Below are 17863 nucleotides of genomic sequence, written 5' to 3'. Positions count from 1 at the left end.
AGTTCGAAAGCACCTCCGGGTGCAAGTAGATAAATAGGGACCACTTACCAGCAGGAAGGTAAACAGCGTTCTGTGTGCTGCGCTGGCTCGCCAGATGCAGCTTGTCACGCTGGCCACGTGACCGGGAAGTGTCTGCAGACAGCGCTGGCCCCGGCCTATAGAGTGAGATGAGCGCACAACCCTAGAGTCTGGCAAGACTGGCCCGTACGGGCAGGGGTACCTTTACCTTTATTTAATTCTTTGGGTGTTTCCACTTTCAGCTGGTGACGTTTCTAAAAGTGGAGGTGAAGACTTGGCCAGAATATATTAGGGATATGTGCAGTACATTGACTTATTTATTTATGAATTGTTTTATCCCAGCCTTTAGTTGGGTTGCCATATTTCAAAAAGTGGAAGTCTGGACACAAAAGTTGAGTTTTTTTGGCAAAGTTATTTAACTTTTTTTGGTTTTGGGCTAAATAAATAAAGTTTTTGAGCTATTTTAAAGGAAATTCGGCAAAATATACACTTCCAGCATGGACGTATGGGAGCCAAAGGGCTTCCAAAACAGTTTTACAGATCAATGAAAAAAAATCTGAAAGACAGGACATAAAAGGAAAAGGGAATGAGGAGGAAGGAGGAAAGCAATAGGCTCAGGCACTAGTTCTTAAGGTTATAATGACCAGTTGGAGTGAAAAAAGTGCAGGGAGCTTGATGGAACGACTGCCGCTAGGTGACAGATGCGGGAAACCCAAAAGCAGCTCTGAGGAGCAGTGATAGAATAACCCTGCTTCCTTTCTCTCTCTTTCTATTCTGCAACCTGGGGGAATATTGGCATTTACTCAGTACCAATGGGCATCTATTTCCAGCATGGCCTACTTTCAAAATATTTCAATCTAAGCCCTGATGCTTCACCCATTGTGCCATTTTAAGTCACACTGTGTTGTGCACATTCAAACAGCATTCTTATACAAGGACATTTCTCTCATTGTTTATCTGCATTCCGCCTGCAAATGCAAGAGAACCATATTAGGGACACAGCCAACACTTGGCTATGTGTATATTCTGGACACCATGGCAACCTCATGCAACTCCTAGGTGCATGCCCAGACCATTTGCCCTCCCATTTTTAATGTGTTTTTTTTTAATAATTGCTGAGTAACTGGAAAGGACATGCAGACACCCAATGAGTTTTCCCATAATGTCTCTGGATAGGGAAGGAAGAGAAGGCAGACAAGCTAGAGGCCACCAGCAACCCTCTTCCACCCCAAACTTTTGAAAGCAGCTTATTTTAATGCTCCTGTCTGTGCTGCAAGGGGCGGTCTCCGAGAAAAGCTTATGGCCAGATCCCCGTAGGCTCTGTTCACCCTCCGTGAGGGCTCCATGCGCGCCCTCCCAGCGTGCGTCTCCACTCCAAGTTCCCCGTCCACAAAGAGGGCACAACACTTGGTCCACCCCAGATGCCAGAAACCCAGGCTGCATCACTGGTTACAACTGTTACTTTAGATACAGATAAATTTAAAATTAGCGTGCGTTCTCTAAAATTAGACCTGTAGAAGTAATTAGTAGCATAGGTATCAGAGGCAAGGTGAGAGAATGTTCCCTAATAGACACATGGGGGAAACAGACACGGAGAGAAAGAAGGGGAGAAGGGAGGAAAAAGGCTTAAACAACAGGGCATGGTTGTTGTTGTTATTGTTATTGTTGTTGTTAACTCAGAAGTAAATAACTGGTTCAGACCGGTGCCTCCCTCAACCACATACCAGCCTGGAGTCTACGCTTAAAACAAGAAGCCCATGGTATCTATTTTGCTGAGGAAAATTCTTGGATAGGCTGTTTCCGTCAGCTCTAGCTCTTGTGTTTCGCTACCCCCTGCAGAAGTGAGGGAAAGGCTGAGAGCCACAGGGGCGGCAGGAATCACGAGAGAAGTGAGAACCAGCCTCATGGTTTTCCCCACATCGAGCATACATATCATGATTCACGATATATCGCAACATCAAATATGAAACTGTTGCCACGACGTGGACTTCAACCCAGTTTTGGATGAGCAATACATTGCATGGCCCTAGGTGTCACATTTGTCAACAATAGCTTTAGTCTCCAAAAGCAACAGTGGAGGCACCCGAGGACATGAGAGAGGCAGAAAGTAGGTGGCACCCAGGAGCCGATGGCCTCAGGCACTGAGCAGCCTTGGACACAGTCTTTGGTCCCTGCCCGCCTGGGCCAGGTAGAAGTGGCCAGCCTACCAGGCAGAGTACAGGTCCAGCAAGACTCATAGCTGATGGTCTTAGGCCACTAAACTTGACAGAACACAGCAAAACAACCAAACTCCAACTGATGGTCATGTCTCTAGACATCCTTAAAGTCTTTGATTGTCTTGAATGGAAATAATTAATAGAAGTATTAACCAGCTTGAAATTCAGCCATAACTTCCTACAAATCCTTTAATTTACTCTAAGGCTTCAGTGAAAATCAGAATCAACAATCTGGATACCAACAACGTAGAAATGCGAAGAGGCACAAAACAAAGATGTTCATTGTCCCTCTTTTTATTCATCTTGACCCTTGAACCCTAAGCAATCCAAATCTGAACAACCCCTGATATCAAGGGGGTGGAAACAAAAGGCAAAACCTACAAATTCGGGCTCTTTGCAGATGACTTGTTGGTCACAACCCCAGACCCCATAAACACACCAACCACATTAACCAAAGATATTGACACCTCCGCAATGATATCAGGTCTACAGGAGAACTTCACAAAATCTGAGGCTATGCACTTCAACATAGCCTGACATCACAAAAATAACACTCTGCCACACCAAATTTAGATACCGTAGGGTACAAATAACTAGAAACTTCAACAAACTATACCCTCAAAACAATCAATCTCTGAAAGAAAATCAACAAAGGCCTGAAGAGATGGAGTAAAACCAACTTTACCCTCCCAGACAAAATAGGCATGATTAAAATGAAAACCCTCCTGAAGCTAAGCTACCTTTTCCAAACCCTTCCATTTTTTAAAAAATAATATTTATTAAAAGTTTAGTAGTTACAGAAAGAAAAAAGGAACAAAAAAAATAAAAAGTAACAAACAATACATCAAAAATAAAAAGAAAAACATGAAAAACAATACATCAAAACAACAAGAAAAACAAAAATATTTAAAAACACATCCAATTTCCATATCTTTACCTTTCATTTACTTGTTTCATCGACCTCCTCACACCTCCCTTTTTTGTATTCTAGTTCAATTTAGCTATTTCAGCAAATCCTTTCCATCTTTCTCAATCTTTTTTTGTTCTATAATTTATCTTAACACAATCTAACTTTACGTTTTCCACTTTAGCCCATTAACAATCAGTTTTTGCTTAATTCTTTATAACATTTCTGCTAAAACCATGTAACTTCATTCCAGCATTCTTCTAACATTCATTAATTTTGCAAACCCTTCCAATCTGGATTCCTCCAACCCAAGTCTGTAAGTAGCAGAAAAACTACACCCATTTATCTTCTCACACAAGAAGCCATGAACAAACTCCAAATCTCTGCACCTCCCCTTCTCAGAAGGAGGATGGCGAATCCCCAACACAGAATTATACCACATCACTTACCAAGTGCAACATATAACCCCATACTTCCTAGAGGGTGAAACAAAACAATGGGTGCACATGGAGATAGAAACAACAAAAAATGGCCTCCACTGCAGAGTATTCATTCCTGCAAAACAAATGAAGGAAAATTCCCACAACACTAAACAGGTTCACACTGTCTATGTTTAAAGCATGCAAGGAGAAAGCAGGAAAACTGGCCCCATTCCCACCCCCCACTAATTCCCCAGGCCCATTGCCCACTCTTGCACCAGGCGTCCCAAAGCATCCAAATAAAGACCTGGCAAGCTAGAGGCTTATACTGCCTAACCAATTTTTACAAAAATGACAACCCCATATCAACACGGGGAATACAAGGCAAACTAAGGGATACTTTAATACTCTGGTTGACCCATCACCAACTACACACCTTCTTGAACAACCCAGCAATGGAAGCAGCAGCCACCAGGAAGCTGACTAACTTTGACAAACTCTTCCTAAGAACAGAAGGTCGCAGCAAAAGGGTGGCATCTACAATATATAAAATACTACTCCAAGACACTACAAACCCCTTCACCACAATAAAAGATCAATGGCAGCATGACATAGGATATGAAATAAACTCCAGCCAATGGTCAAAAATGTGGTCTAAACCACCATTTAAATCCATCTCAGGCAAAAGAAGAGAACTTGCTGTGCAGACGATAGCTAACACAACAGACGCTGGTGCCAACACACTCGGGAACCTCATCTGAATGCTACAGAGGCTGCACCTCCACACGCACATGCTTCCACATGTGGTGGGAATGCCACAAAATTCAATCCTTTTTTATATCATTGGTGCAGGAAATCTGCAAAATAACAAAACAAGTAATAGAAGCAACTCCAGAATTTTCCCTGTTAAATATATTCCAAGACAACAATGCACATTCACATAACAAGTCACTTACTCTCAGCAGCTAGAAACATCATAACTAGACACTGGACGCTGGTACCAAAACGTATGGGAAACTGCCCTATTAGAAAAGTTAACCAACACACTTAAACCAGCACAGGGACAAGCAAAGGAGGACACCTTCACCCAGGTGTGTCTCCCTTTTATCATACATACGGCACAATACAGTGATCTATCCCCCCAACAGCATACAAATCAATATGGCTAATCTGACCCAACAATCCATATGCACCCTTCACACAAGGTGAGTGGCTGTCTGGACAGAAAAGGTTCACTCAGGCAACCCAGCCAGGTGTCGGCACCGGCTTACGCACAAGCAACACCTAGAACCATTACAGCACATTTTGCATTTCCAGACACACCGCTTGGCTGCAGGTGTGCACTGCAAAATTCAGAGCAGTGGGGAGCTAGGACAGTGGCTGCATTTCAGCCCTCGTATTCTCGTGGAAAGAGCAACTTCAGTAAGCCAAATTTCAGCAGCTAACTGAATCGAATTTATCTTCTGGAACAGACCCAATGATCCTAATGCCATTAACCTAGACCCAGTGATTTTAATGGGTCACCTCTGAACACACTTTAGATGCAATATGCTATTATACTGTCTCTACTGTATCATAGAATCATAGAGTTGGAAGAGATCACAAGGGCCATCGAGTCCAACCCCCTGCCAAGCAGGAAACACCATCAGAGCACTCCTGACATATGGTTGTCAAGCCTCTGCTTAAAGACCTCCAAAGAAGGAGACTCCACCACACTCCTTGGCAGCAAATTCCACTGTCGAACAGCTCTTACTGTCAGGAAGTTCTTCCTAATGTTTAGGTGGAATCTTCTTTCTTGTAGTTTGGATCCATTGCTCCGTGTCCGCTTCTCTGGAGCAGCAGAAAACAACCTTTCTCCCTCCTCTATGTGACATCCTTTTATATATTTGAACATGGCTATCATATCCCCCCTTAACCTCCTCTTCTCCAGGCTAAACATGCCCAGCTCCCTTAGCCGTTCCTCATAAGGCATCGTTTCCAGGCCTTTGACCATTTTGGTTGCCCTCCTCTGGACACGTTCCAGTTTGTCAGTGTCCTTCTTGAACTGTAACCTGATCTGGGGTTTGTTTTTAAACAAAGAGCAGGTTATACATGTCAGAGGGATTCCAGAGAGCGTCCCGGGATTGGGAGAGGCAGCCCATCTTCTGGGGAAGAGAATCAGCGTAGCACCAGTGGAAAAGAGGGGGGGCAGATGGGGGAAGCGGCAAGGCGGTCCCATGACTCCTTGCCGGGGACCAGCGGGGAGAGTAAGGGTCCTCCTCTGCCTACGCCCTCCTTGCGCAGAAGGCTTCCGCGCAGAGAGAGTAGGAGGAGACTAGGCGTCAAAGAGCTTCTTTGCTGGAAGAAGTTTAAGAAACGCCCACTGACGGATTCTGCCAGCGATTGAGACAGCCACGGGTGAGTGGCTGTCCGGACAGAAAAGGTTCACTCAGGCAACCCAGCCAGGTGTCGGCACCGGCTTACGCAAGAGCAACCCCTAGAACCATTACAGCACATTTATCTAACAAATAAAGAATTCACATATAAGCATTTGAAAGTTGACCCAACTTAGAATGCAAACCGTGAATGTCGACTCCCTAGCGAATACCACATTTTGTTATGACTTCCCTGCGCTTCCAGAAAACTCTGCCAAGTCACTCAAGCCCCTTTTCTCATGCTTAAATGCCTCAGAGAAGATGCGTTGGGTTTTTCTCTTACCTCATCATAGAACTCTGGATTCTGGTTATGATGCAACACACAAGTGTAGGTGCTTGATGTCAGGAGGGGGCCCCCAGGCTTGCCATAGAAGCACTGCAAGAGATGACAGAAATATAGGGGTGGTAAGAGGAACCCACCTAAAAGGGCATTGTTTGGTCATGCAATGAATTGGCCACAAAGGTAACTTCATACATGCTTAGCAGTGATGTAACGGCATGGCCAAAGGTTGCAATCTAGGTTTGCCAACCTCACTGCCCCTCACATGCTCTGAGCATAAGCATGTAAAAAGAGCCTGGCTGGTGGGTCAGGCCAAAGGAGCCCCATCTAGTCCAGCATCCTGTTCTCACAGGGGCCAACCAGGGGCACCAATGGGAAGACCACAAGCAGGACCTGAGTGAAGAGCAACTGGAAATTTACCTTTAAAGCTCTGGCGTCCCCTTCATCAGAGTCTTTGAATTCCATGCGGACAGCAATGTTCCTTGCCTACATGTAGTTGGGAGAATGGTTGGATTCAGAGAAAATGTTTTCTTGCACAGATCCATCTTTCCCTACCCTTCCCCCAAACCAAAACTGATTTTGGGATTGTGTGCACACACTCAAACACATACATATACATTTCTGCTCCACAAGATTCTAGCTCCACTATTGCAAATTTAACAGGCTGAACCCATTTTTAAATTATTTGTTTAATAATAGATTTTGTAAAATCTGCTAATCCTGTCTCTGCTTCCAAGGGTATATGACAACCACCCCCAAACCTGGTACCCTCCTGGTGTTGCTAGACTACAGTTCCCATCAACCCTGACCATTGGTCATGCCATCTGGGGCTGGTGGTTTTTTGAATTTTTTTAATGATTGTTTTTGGTGCCTTTATGATGTCAATAAGCAGGGAGTTCCAAAGTGTGGATGCTGCCATTCAAAAATATTGAAGTGTGGCACTTGTAACAGTGCCAGTTTTGCAGATTGATTGGTTGAGTGAGCATATTTGGAGTAGGGTGATTATCTTACAGGAGCAAGCCAGAAGGAAACTACACAGAGCAAGCTGGAGTTAACTGTTTCTTAGCAAAAACATGATCTGCAAAGGAGTGTCAGGTCTGAGCCCAGCAACCCATATCTGCTGGTCTTGACCCCATGCAGCAGTTGCTGAGACTGAAGGTCCCCACCTTCCAACAGATGTTTAAGTCCCTTTCTCTCCAGGGTTTTCTCCATTCAATCTGAGATTGCACCTGCGTGAAGCTAGCTTCTCTTCTGCCCTCTTCATGCCTCTCCTGGTTCTGGGAGACCAGGGAAGAGGGGAGCTTGTTTCAGCAGGAGGGGGAGATACTCATGACTCTTCACCAGCCAGACTCCTCTCTGCCTCTTGGCCTCCCTCCTCTCCTGCTTCAGCTTCTGCCTCTGATTCTGGACTTCTATCTGCCACAGATTCTCACTGCTCACTAAACCCTGTTACCTCTTCAGCTTCTGACACCTTCTCTTCCCCATCTTCTGCTTCTTCTCCCTGTGACCACTCATTGTTCTCCCACTACCACTCCACAAGCTCTGAGGTTTCTTCCCTTGAGGGTTCCCAACATTCTTCTGCAACCAGTCCGTGGCAATATCTCAGGTTGTCAAGGGCCTTATATTCTAACAGATTCACCCTGAACTAGGTTTGGCAGCAAATCAGCAACCAGTGGAGATCTCCCAGCAAAGGTTTCATATGCTGACAGTCTCACTCCTGTCACTAATTGTGGCACAGCATTCTGCACTAACTGCAGCTTCTGGATCACATGTGGCGGATGTCCCACACAGAGCTTTGGAAAAAGTCTCATCTTCAGGTCAGAGGGTTGTCCCTTGAAGAAATCAAGTTTTCCCGTAAGGGACTTTGCCTGGGAGAGGTAATCTGGCAGCAAAGGCTAGAAATGTTGCTTTGGGCCTCTTTCAAAACAAGTCGCTCACTTGGAGCTATCCATGGTGCTGCAAGTCCTGACCTGCCTTGCTATGGCACCAGAACAGCACGGTCCAATACGACCATCCATTCCACAATGCGGTTCCACTCCCTGCTCAATGCTACTGAATTGTTCTTCAGCTACATTTCAAACTTGCAAATATAAATAAATAAATAAATCTGTGGGCCTGGCTCTGTTGTTTTCAAGCTTACCTTGGCAAATGTTTTCTGGCTGTCATACTTCAAATGCAATGGATAGACGTAGAGCTGGTTTTTGTAGATGGTGAAAGGGTAGCAGTACTTGGCGATCTCAGGGATAAACTCTTCCACTTCGACCGTAATGCTGTCATCCTGACCCTGCATCTCAAAGGGCTTGATGGGAATGTAAGAGGCCGTGACACAGTCTAGAGGGGAAGCAAAGGCCGCAGGTTGGTATCTTGTTTTCATATAATGCAACAGCAAAAGAAAAGGTACCTTTAACTTGGGTCATATAGGCCTTGTGAAGATGCAACATTTAACCATGGTTAGCTCCAGGCATGGTTTGTTACCTTAACCCTGATTAAGATTGCAAACCTATGGTGACTCAGCATCTCAGCCTCCCCACTTCTTAGGACTTGTATAAGGAGACATTCACAATAACTACTTGTCACCCTGAAAGCAGGGAGATAGCTCTAACCACAGTTTACTTAGCATGTATATGATGCTTAACCAGAATCAGCAACAAGCATAGTTGCTGCCTTAACCCTAATTATGTTCATAGCCCAAACCAAGAGCAAAACCACAGCTTATGTTGCTGAACTGTGCTCAGCCCTCTGGAGAGCAAAGCACAGGAGGACATCAGGGACACCATATTTCTGTGGATTTCTTCCCCTGCTAGCTCTGCATCAGACAGCCACAGCAATAAAAGTTATCACAGCTGTCTGGTAGCTTAATTTCCCTTTCATGGCTGAAGTCACCATACTAGCAAACAATGGTTAAAGCAGATTCCCTCTCTGCTTACAGAATAACTTGTGGGGACTAGCTGGTGTGTCTCTATATTATTATTATTATTATTATTATTATTATTATTATTATTATTAACTGAATATATATATGCCCTCTGGAGGCTCAGAAGAAAAGGAAGGAAAGGTAACCCAAGGCAATCCTATTTGTGCTGGTAAAAACAAAATCAAAGCAGGAGACTCACTGCTTATTATAAATGTATTTATAATCCAAGGCTGCTCAGAACCTGAGACCAGCGGCTGTGATTATTATTGGACTTGCCCCTTGCCTGGCAGGCAGGCGCTTCTATCTGGCCCAGGAAGACGAGGCCTGGATGAAAAGAGTTATAACCCTATAAGCAAGTATGAGGAATGGATATCAAACTTGCCATTTGGGTGTGGGGGAGGGAGGTATTTAGACAACATTTTAATTCAAATAGCAGCTCTCTGTCAGCAAACATATGTATTAATATGTATTGCAGGGGGTTGGAGTATATTACACTTGGGGTCCCTTCCAACTCTACAATTCTATGACTCTATGATAAAGACTAAAATTTATCCCATGCATCAGGATCCTGATGTTAGTTCAATACGGTAGCTCTGGTCACAACTAGACTGGCATTTCCTAGATCCGGGGAAGCCCCTACAATGGCTGGAATTCCTGCCTGAAACTCAAGTGCTATTTACATTATTCGGCTGGCCAGTTACGAGTGACCAGCCACAGATCATCTGGGCACCTCTTCCTAGAAGAATCATCATTGGAATTTGGACTTTCCCCCTTGTTCCCCTTTCCACCATTCACTGCCTTTTCCCCTTATCTGTGCTGTAGGGAAGGAAATGTGAAGTGCCAACACTGAAGCAAAATAAAATAAAATACAAAAGAAAAGACACTTGAACAAAATAGATTAGGTGAAGGGCCAAAATTGTGGGATGTAAAACTTCTGTCAAGTACAAGATTCCTACAGTGGACATGCTAGGGGATGTTTTGTCCCACTCAGGAGAAGACTTCCTGTTTACTCCTGAGCTGGACAGACTTGAAGAAGGTGCGGTCTGTTGTACTGGCATGGAGGAGCCCACGGCCTCCATGTTCGAATCAGTGTGTGTTTGAAGAGGTGACTGCTTAGTCGCAGTTGCTTGGGACTCACTTCTTTATGGAATAGTTCTAGTTGTTATGTAACCCAGGCCTGCCTTCAGGGATAGGTCTGTGAACCTGAATGAATCTGTGAGTAAACTACCTTTATATTAACGTGAATCAGAGTCTAGTGTTTCTTCTTTTTAAGAGGGATTAGAAGGGATTTTACCAGGAAGGAATCTGAAATAGTAAGACTCAGATGAGTCAGCAACAAGCTGATCGCTGCGTAATATTAAAAGGGGAATGTTTGGAACTTGCTAGAATACGGAACTTGCTAGTGCAAGTTAGGAAGGATATCATTAAATAATATAGCCTCTCATCCCTCCCTAATCATCCCCACAAAAATCATTCCCTTGGAAGGCAGTGAGCTAGTGTCTCCCACTAGCTATGGTCTTGGTCCTGAAGGGGTTTGTCTAAGAAAAGAAAACTACTCTTCCAAGCCCATTTCTTTAGCATTCGTATTGCTGTAAAAGCAAGTTTCCAAACTCAAGTTCCAACCTTGATAGCTGCTCCTTAATTGTGTAGTTGCTGAATCCAATAGGGACTTATCAAGCTCAGAACTATTCTAGTCCTGATGTACCTTCAAACCACCACTAGCTTCAGTTTCTTTGCTGGTGGTTCGTATCTGTGGGGCTACAATCAGAATTCCTCTCTCCATTAACTTGACTAGTGTGCTGATTATTGTATTCACAGCCAGAAACTTCCTCTTCCAATGTGTTCATTCTGTGAAAGATTCCCTCCACTGTTTGTTTAGACAAGAGACCTTGGTCGTGTGGAAGTTCCCTTCTCCAGTTGCTGAGTCACAATAGTCCAGCAAATTTGGGCTAAATTTGGCAATGGAGTTCTGGACCATTTATCTGAAGAACTGCAGGTCTATGCCTTGGCCCAGTATACCTGAAGCAGCATCTCCACCCCCATCGTTCAGCCTGGACACCGAGGTCCAGCTCAGAGGGCCTTCTGGCAGTTCCCTCACTGTGAGAAGCAAAGTTACAGGGAACCAGGCAAAGGGCCTTCTCAGTAGTGGCACCCACCCTGTGGAACACCCTCCCACCAGATGTCAAAGAAATAAACAACTATCTGACTTTTAGAAGACATCTGAAGGCAGCCCTGCTTAGTTAAGCTTTTAATATTTGATGAATTATTGTATTTTAATATTTTGCTGGAAGCCACCCAGAGTGGCTGGGGAAACCCAGCCTCAAGGGCAGGGTATTATTATTATTATTAATCATCACCATCACCATCATGATTATTATTATCATTATCATCATCATCATCAACAACAACAACAACAACAACAACATCATGTGGTAATTATGCTAAAATTGTTAAAACTGCAGACTTCCCCTTGGGCTAGATGAAGTGACCAACCATTCCTTATCAGCTAAATGCTAAGCCAAAACAGCTGATATCTCAGTGCCTGCCCAGTTAAATTGTACGGCTTTTAAGCCCACATAAATGTAAAAGAGATAAAAACAAATATCCTCCTTGCCTGTATATTGCAATTAACACTGCTGAGCCAAATGACTTTAAAATTATTCAAAATAAAAACAAATTAAAACTAGAACAGACCGCAGAGCTCAAAGACAAGCAGACTTACTTGTTGCCATCTTCACCTGGAACCCCTAGTAATATTTGTGATGAAACTGTGAGAATTTTGGGAGAACCTGCAGGAACCTGTGGTGTGTCAGGGATTCTGAGACTTGGACTAGAAATATCATGCCTGAGAATGGGACCCAGCCTAGTGGACTGGGACTGTGTGTACTAAGGCCTTAAGGCAATTATTATTAAAAATTAGTTCCTTACTTGCAAATTCCAGTGGAATGCACTCTAGTGTAATATTCAATTGGCCGGGTATCACTTGGAGTTTTGTCTTTTCTGGTCTGCATGATAAAGAGGCAAGGAAATCAAAAAGTCAGGACAGAAACAGCACAAGACAGCTGGAAATAATTCAGGTGATTCTTTAGCCAGAGGACCAAATTAACCGAGTCCCCCAAAAAGAACATTCAAAAACGTTGTCTTACATCGACGAGCCCAGAGTACAGTGATCCCTCTAATCGCACAAGCAGAATCCCAAAAGAGCGGGTTCAGACCCCAATGCTCCCCATCTTCCAAATCATGTTTTGGCATTTTATGAATGAGCCTGCGGCTGACGTGCTCCCTCACCCCTCCCTTTGAGAACTCTGGTTCAATTAGTTGCTTCCTATTTTGTGCCTATAATGGCACCAATAGTTTGTTCTCAATTAGAAGTAGCAAATATGTATCCCTCCCATCATCCCTGACCACTGGTTATGTTGGCTCGCGCTGATGGGAGTTGTAGTCCAACAGTTGTAGTGCATCTGGAGGGGGAAATGTTCAAACTGACTTTTCTAAGAGTCCAGCTCTTGGGTCAGGTGGATGAAAACAAAAACAACTGGGGGGGGGAATACCCTGGCCTCCTGCCTAATGAATCTGTAGTAAAGAAGACCCATTTCTGGCTGAGGGGGTCAAGCTGTGCCTGGGCTGGGTCACTGCAGGCTGAGGATCCTGTGATGAAACTGTCACTGCCTTATCGCAGGAGCTTGTCAGGCTTTGTTGTTGTTGTTGTTTAGTCGTTCAGTCGTGTCCGACTCTTCGTGACCCCATGGACCAGAGCACGCCAGGCACTTCTGTCTTCCACTGCCACCCGCAGTTTGGTCAGATTCATGTTTGTAGCTTCGAGAACACTGTCTAACCATCTCGTCCTCTGTCGTCCCCTTCTCCTTGTGCCCTCCATCTTTCCCAACATCAAGGTCTTTTCCAGTGAGTCTTCTCTTCTCATGAGGTGGCCAAAGTATTGGAGCCTCAGCTTCACGATCTGTCCTTCCAGTGAGCACTCAGGGCTGATTTCCTTAAGAATGGATGCGTTTGATCTTCTTGCAGTCCATGGGACTCTCAAGAGTCTCCTCCAGCACCATAATTCAAAAGCGTCAATTCTTCGGCGATCAGCCTTCTTTATGGTCCAGCTCTCACTTCCATACATCACTACTGGGAAAACCATAGCTTTTACTATACGGACCTTTGTTGGCAAGGTGATGTCTCTACTTTTTAGAATGCTATCTAGGTTTGCCATTGCTTTCCTCCCTAGAAGCAGGCGTCTCTTAATTTCGTGGCTGCTGTCACCATCTGCAGTGATCATGGAACCCAAGAAAGTAAAATCTCTCACTGCCTCCATTTCCTCCCCTTCTATTTGCCAGGAGGTGATGGGACCAGTGGCCATGATCTTCGTTTTTTTGATGTTGAGCTTCAGACCATATTTTGTGCTCTCCTCTTTCACCCTCAATAAAAGGTTTTTTAATTCCTCCTCACTTTCTGCCATCAAGGTTGTGTCATCTGCATATCTGAGGTTGTTGATATTTCTTCCAGCAATCTTAATTCCGGCTAGGGATTCATCCAGCCCAGCCTTTCGCATGATGAATTCTGCATATAAGTTAAATAAGGAGGGAGACAAAATACAGCCTTGTCGTACTCCTTTCCCAATTTTGAACCAATCAGTTGTTCCATATCCAGTTCTAACTGTAGCTTCTTGTCCCACATAGAGATTTCTCAGGAGACAGATGAGGTGATCAGGCACTCCCATTTCTTTAAGAACTTGCCATAGTTTGCTGTGATCGACACAGTCAAAGGCTTTTGCATAGTCAATGAAGCAGAAGTAGATGTCTTTCTGGAACTCTCTAGCTTTCTCCATAATCCAGCGCATGTTTGCAATTTGGTCTCTGGTTCCCCTGCCTCTTCTAAATCCAGCTTGCACTTCTGGGAGTTCTCGGTCCACATACTGCTTGAGCCTTCCTTGAAGAATTTTAAGCATAACCTTGCTAGCGTGTGAAATGAGTGCAATTGTGCGGTAGTTGGAGCATTCTTTAGCACTGCCCTTCTTTGGGATTGGGATGTAGACTGACCTTCTCCAATCTTCTGGCCACTGCTGAGTTTTCCAAACTTGCTGGCATATTGAGTGTAGCACCTTAACAGCATCATCTTTTAACATTTTAAATAGTTCAGCTGGAATACCATCACTTCCACTGGCCTTGTTATTTGCAATGCTTTCTAAGGCCCATTTGACTTCACTCTCCAGGATGTCTGGCTCAAGGTCAGCAACCACACTACCTGGGGTGTACGAGACATCCATATCTTTCTGGTATAATTCTTCTGTGTATTCTTGCCACCTCTTCTTGATGTCTTCTGCTTCTGTTAGGTCCTTACCACTTTTGTCCTTTATTATGGTAATCTTTGAACGAAATGTTCCTTTCATATCTCCAATTTTCTTGAACAGATCTCTGGTTCTTCCCATTCTGTTGTTTTCCTCTATTTCTTTGCATTGCTCATTTAAGAAGGCCTTCTTGTCTCTCCTTGCTATTTTTTGGAATTCTGCATTCAATTTCCTGTATCTTTCTCTATCTCCCTCGCATTTTGCTTGCCTTCTCTCCTCCGCTATTTGTAAGGCCTCATTGGACAGCCACTTTGCTTTCTTGCATTTCCTTTTCACTGGGATGGTTTTCGTTGCTGCCTCCTGTATAATGTTTCGAGCCTCCATCCATAGTTCTTCAGGCACTCTGTCCAGCAATTCTAAATCCTTAAACCTGTTCCTCACTTCCACTGTGTATTCATAAGGGATTTGGTTTAGATTGTATCTTACCGGCCCAGTGGTTTTTCCTACTTTCTTCAGTTTGAGCTTGAATTTTGCTATAAGAAGCTGATGATCTGAGCCACAGTCAGCTCCAGGTCTTGTTTTTGCTGACTGTATAGAGCTTCTCCATCTTTGGCTGCAGAGAATATAATCAATCTGATTTCGATGCTGCCCATCTGGTGATGTCCATGTGTAGAGTCGTCTCTTGTGTTGTTGGAAAAGAGTGTTTGTGATGACCAGCTTGTTCTCTTGACAGAACTCTATTAGCCTTTGCCCTGCTTCGTTTTGAATTCCAAGACCAAATTTGCCAGTTGTTCCTTTTATCTCTTGATTCCCTACTTTAGCATTCCAATCCCCTATAATGAGAAGAACATCCTTCTTTGGTGTCACTTCTATAAACTGTTGTAAGTCTTCATAGAATTGGTCAATTTCAGTTTCTTCAGCACCAGTAGTTGGTGCATAAACTTGGATTACTGTGATGTTAAAAGGTCTGCCTTGGATTCGTATCGAGATCATTCTATCATTTTTGAGATTGCATCCCAGTACAGCTTTTGCCACTCTTTTGTTGACTATGAGGGCCACTCCATTTCTTTTACGGGTTTCTTGCCCACAGTAGTAGATATGATAGTCATCCGAACTGAATTTGCCCATTCCCGTCCATTTTAGTTCACTGATGCCCAAGATGTCAATGTTTATTCTTGCCATCTCATTTTTGACCACATCCAACTTACCCAGGTTCATGGTTCTTACATTCCAGGTTCCTATGCAATATTTTTCTTTACAGCATTGGACTTTCCTTTCGCTTCCATGCATATCCGCAACTGAGCGTCCTTTCGGCTTTGGCCCAGCCGCTTCATCAGCTCTGGATCTACTTGTACTTGTCCTCCGCTCTTCCCCAGTAGCATGTTGGACGCCTTCCGACCTGAGGGGCTCATCTTCCAGCGTCATAACTTTTATATACCTGTTGTCTTTGTCCATGGAGTTTTCTTGGCAGGGATACTGGAGTGGCTTGCCGATTCCTACTCCAGGTGGATCACGTTTGGTCAAAACTCTCCACTATGACCTGTTCATCTTGGGTGCCCTGCTCGGCATAGTTCATAGCTTCTCTGAGTTCTTCAAGCCCCTTCGCCACGGCAAGGCAGTGATCCATGAAGGGGTCATGGCTTTACTCACACCTTATTTCCCTGGCACTCTGGCTTTCTATGTGCAGGGCTTTTTCTGGTAGGGAGGAGGAGTATCCTGTCACATGAGTACAGTGGTACCTCTGGTTACGTACTTAATTCGTTCCGGAGACCCATTCTTAACCTGAAACTGTTCTTAACCTGAAGCACCACTTTAGCTAACGGTGCCTCCTGCCGCCGCTGTGCCACCGCTGCAAGATTTCTGTTCTCATCCTGAAGCAAAGTTCTTAACCCGAGGTACTATTTCTGGGTTAGCGGAGTCTGTAACTTGAAGCGTCTGTAACCTGAAGCGTCTGTAACCCAAGGTACCACTGTATCCCAGGGAGGGCTAGGCCAGCATTGGATGTGTGACCTGTGAATGGTGTGGGGATCAGCTTTGGATTTCTGAAGGTGAGCCTGTTGCTGGGTGATGCCCAATTGGCACTGAGTCCATGGCCAAGTGGGTTCTGCCTGGTGATGGTTCCCCACTTTGCCCTGCCCAGCAAAGTGAACCTGTCCCTCTTTATTAACTTTCAGGAGGAATTTAAAAACGTCCCAAATCCAGGCATTTGGTGGCTGGAAGACACTGCTTCCTAGCAGCCAGGAAATTCACAACTTTGAGAGTATGTGAACATTTTCAGCTGCTTTAAATATGTTGATATTTTATTTTTAACTGTAAACTAAAGGACCCCTGGGCAGCGAAGTCTAGTCAAATTCGACTATGGGGTGCAGTGCTCATCTCCACGTTCAGGCCAAGGGAGCCGCCGTTTGTCCACAGACAGCTTTCCGTGTCATGTGGCCAGCAGGACTAAACCATTTCTGGTGCAACGGGACACTGCGATGAGTGGTAGTGCATGTAAAACACTGTGCCCTCTGGCACTCGTTTCCATAAATTTACCCTTCTGCCACAGCAGTACCTATTTATCTACTCACATTGGTATGCTATTGAACTTCCAGGATGGCAGGAGCTGGTACAAAGCAGCAGGAGCTCACCCCGTCGTGCGGATTTGAACTGCCAACCTTCTGATCAGCAAGCCCAAGAGGCTCAGTGGTTTAGGCCACAGTGCCACCTGCTCCCTTTACCTTTACCCTGTACTGCTTTAATGCTGATATGTTTGCCACCCTGGGTTCCTTTAGGATGGAGGGAGAGATAAATTTATTTATTAAATAAATAAAGTGTTCCAACCCGATTCTGAAATTCTGCACTCCTCCCTCTTCCATTAGACAACACAACCAAATCTGGCAATGCCTAGATTCAAAGATATGAACATCCTCTCCAGACCCAGCTCCCCTTTACAAGGGTTTACAGATCCTTGCCCATCTGGCAGCTGACACTTACTTCTTGTACTCTGCCAACAACTTCATGAGATCTTCAGCAGAGAGTTTGCTGCTGTCTTGCTTATAGATGGGGGAGAACTTCCCTTCAAGGTCCAAGGTGCCCTGGGAGTCTTTGAAGACAGGTCTGGGGAATGGCAAAAGGAAAGCAGGAGGCGTGTGAGGCTCACAACGCATTGATATTTTGCCCTCCCTTAATATTCCCAACAATGCCTTTCCTGTGAGATCTGAGCAATGCTTTTGAGGCTTCCCGTTTCTGGGAAAATACGGCTTAAAAGAGAACATGCTGGGAGATCAGAGGGAGGAGACAATGGCGCAGGGCCTTTGAAGGGTGGCTCCCCATCTGTGGATCTTCTCCCTAGCGAGGTCCACCGGGTGCCTTTTTGTGGACATATTTTCAGCACCAGGAAAAGAATTACCTTTTCCTATCAGGCTT

At 44.6% G+C, this 17863-nt stretch overlaps 1 protein-coding gene across 4 annotated transcripts in view; it reads right to left on the bottom strand.

The window, feature by feature from the left end:
* DOCK11 (dedicator of cytokinesis 11) overlaps positions 1-17863 on the bottom strand; it is a 164630-nt gene that overhangs the window by 103708 nt on the left and 43059 nt on the right. For all 4 annotated transcript variants that reach the window (XM_083422552.1, XM_083422553.1, XM_083422554.1 and 1 more), the window contains exons 15-19: positions 17432-17554; positions 12097-12173; positions 8395-8585; positions 6675-6740; positions 6258-6350 (exon numbers count right to left, since the gene is read on the bottom strand). In XM_083422552.1, the coding sequence (XP_083278678.1) occupies positions 6258-6350; positions 6675-6740; positions 8395-8585; positions 12097-12173; positions 17432-17554 (550 nt within the window). The remainder of the gene's footprint in view (positions 1-6257; positions 6351-6674; positions 6741-8394; positions 8586-12096; positions 12174-17431; positions 17555-17863) is intronic.

The sequence above is a fragment of the Podarcis tiliguerta genome (genome assembly GCF_965153285.1).
Source record: "Podarcis tiliguerta genome assembly, chromosome: Z".
NCBI classification, from domain to species: domain Eukaryota; kingdom Metazoa; phylum Chordata; class Lepidosauria; order Squamata; family Lacertidae; genus Podarcis; species Podarcis tiliguerta.
Note: the sequence above shows the minus strand (reverse complement) of the source record. Positions and strands in the feature narration are given on the sequence as shown.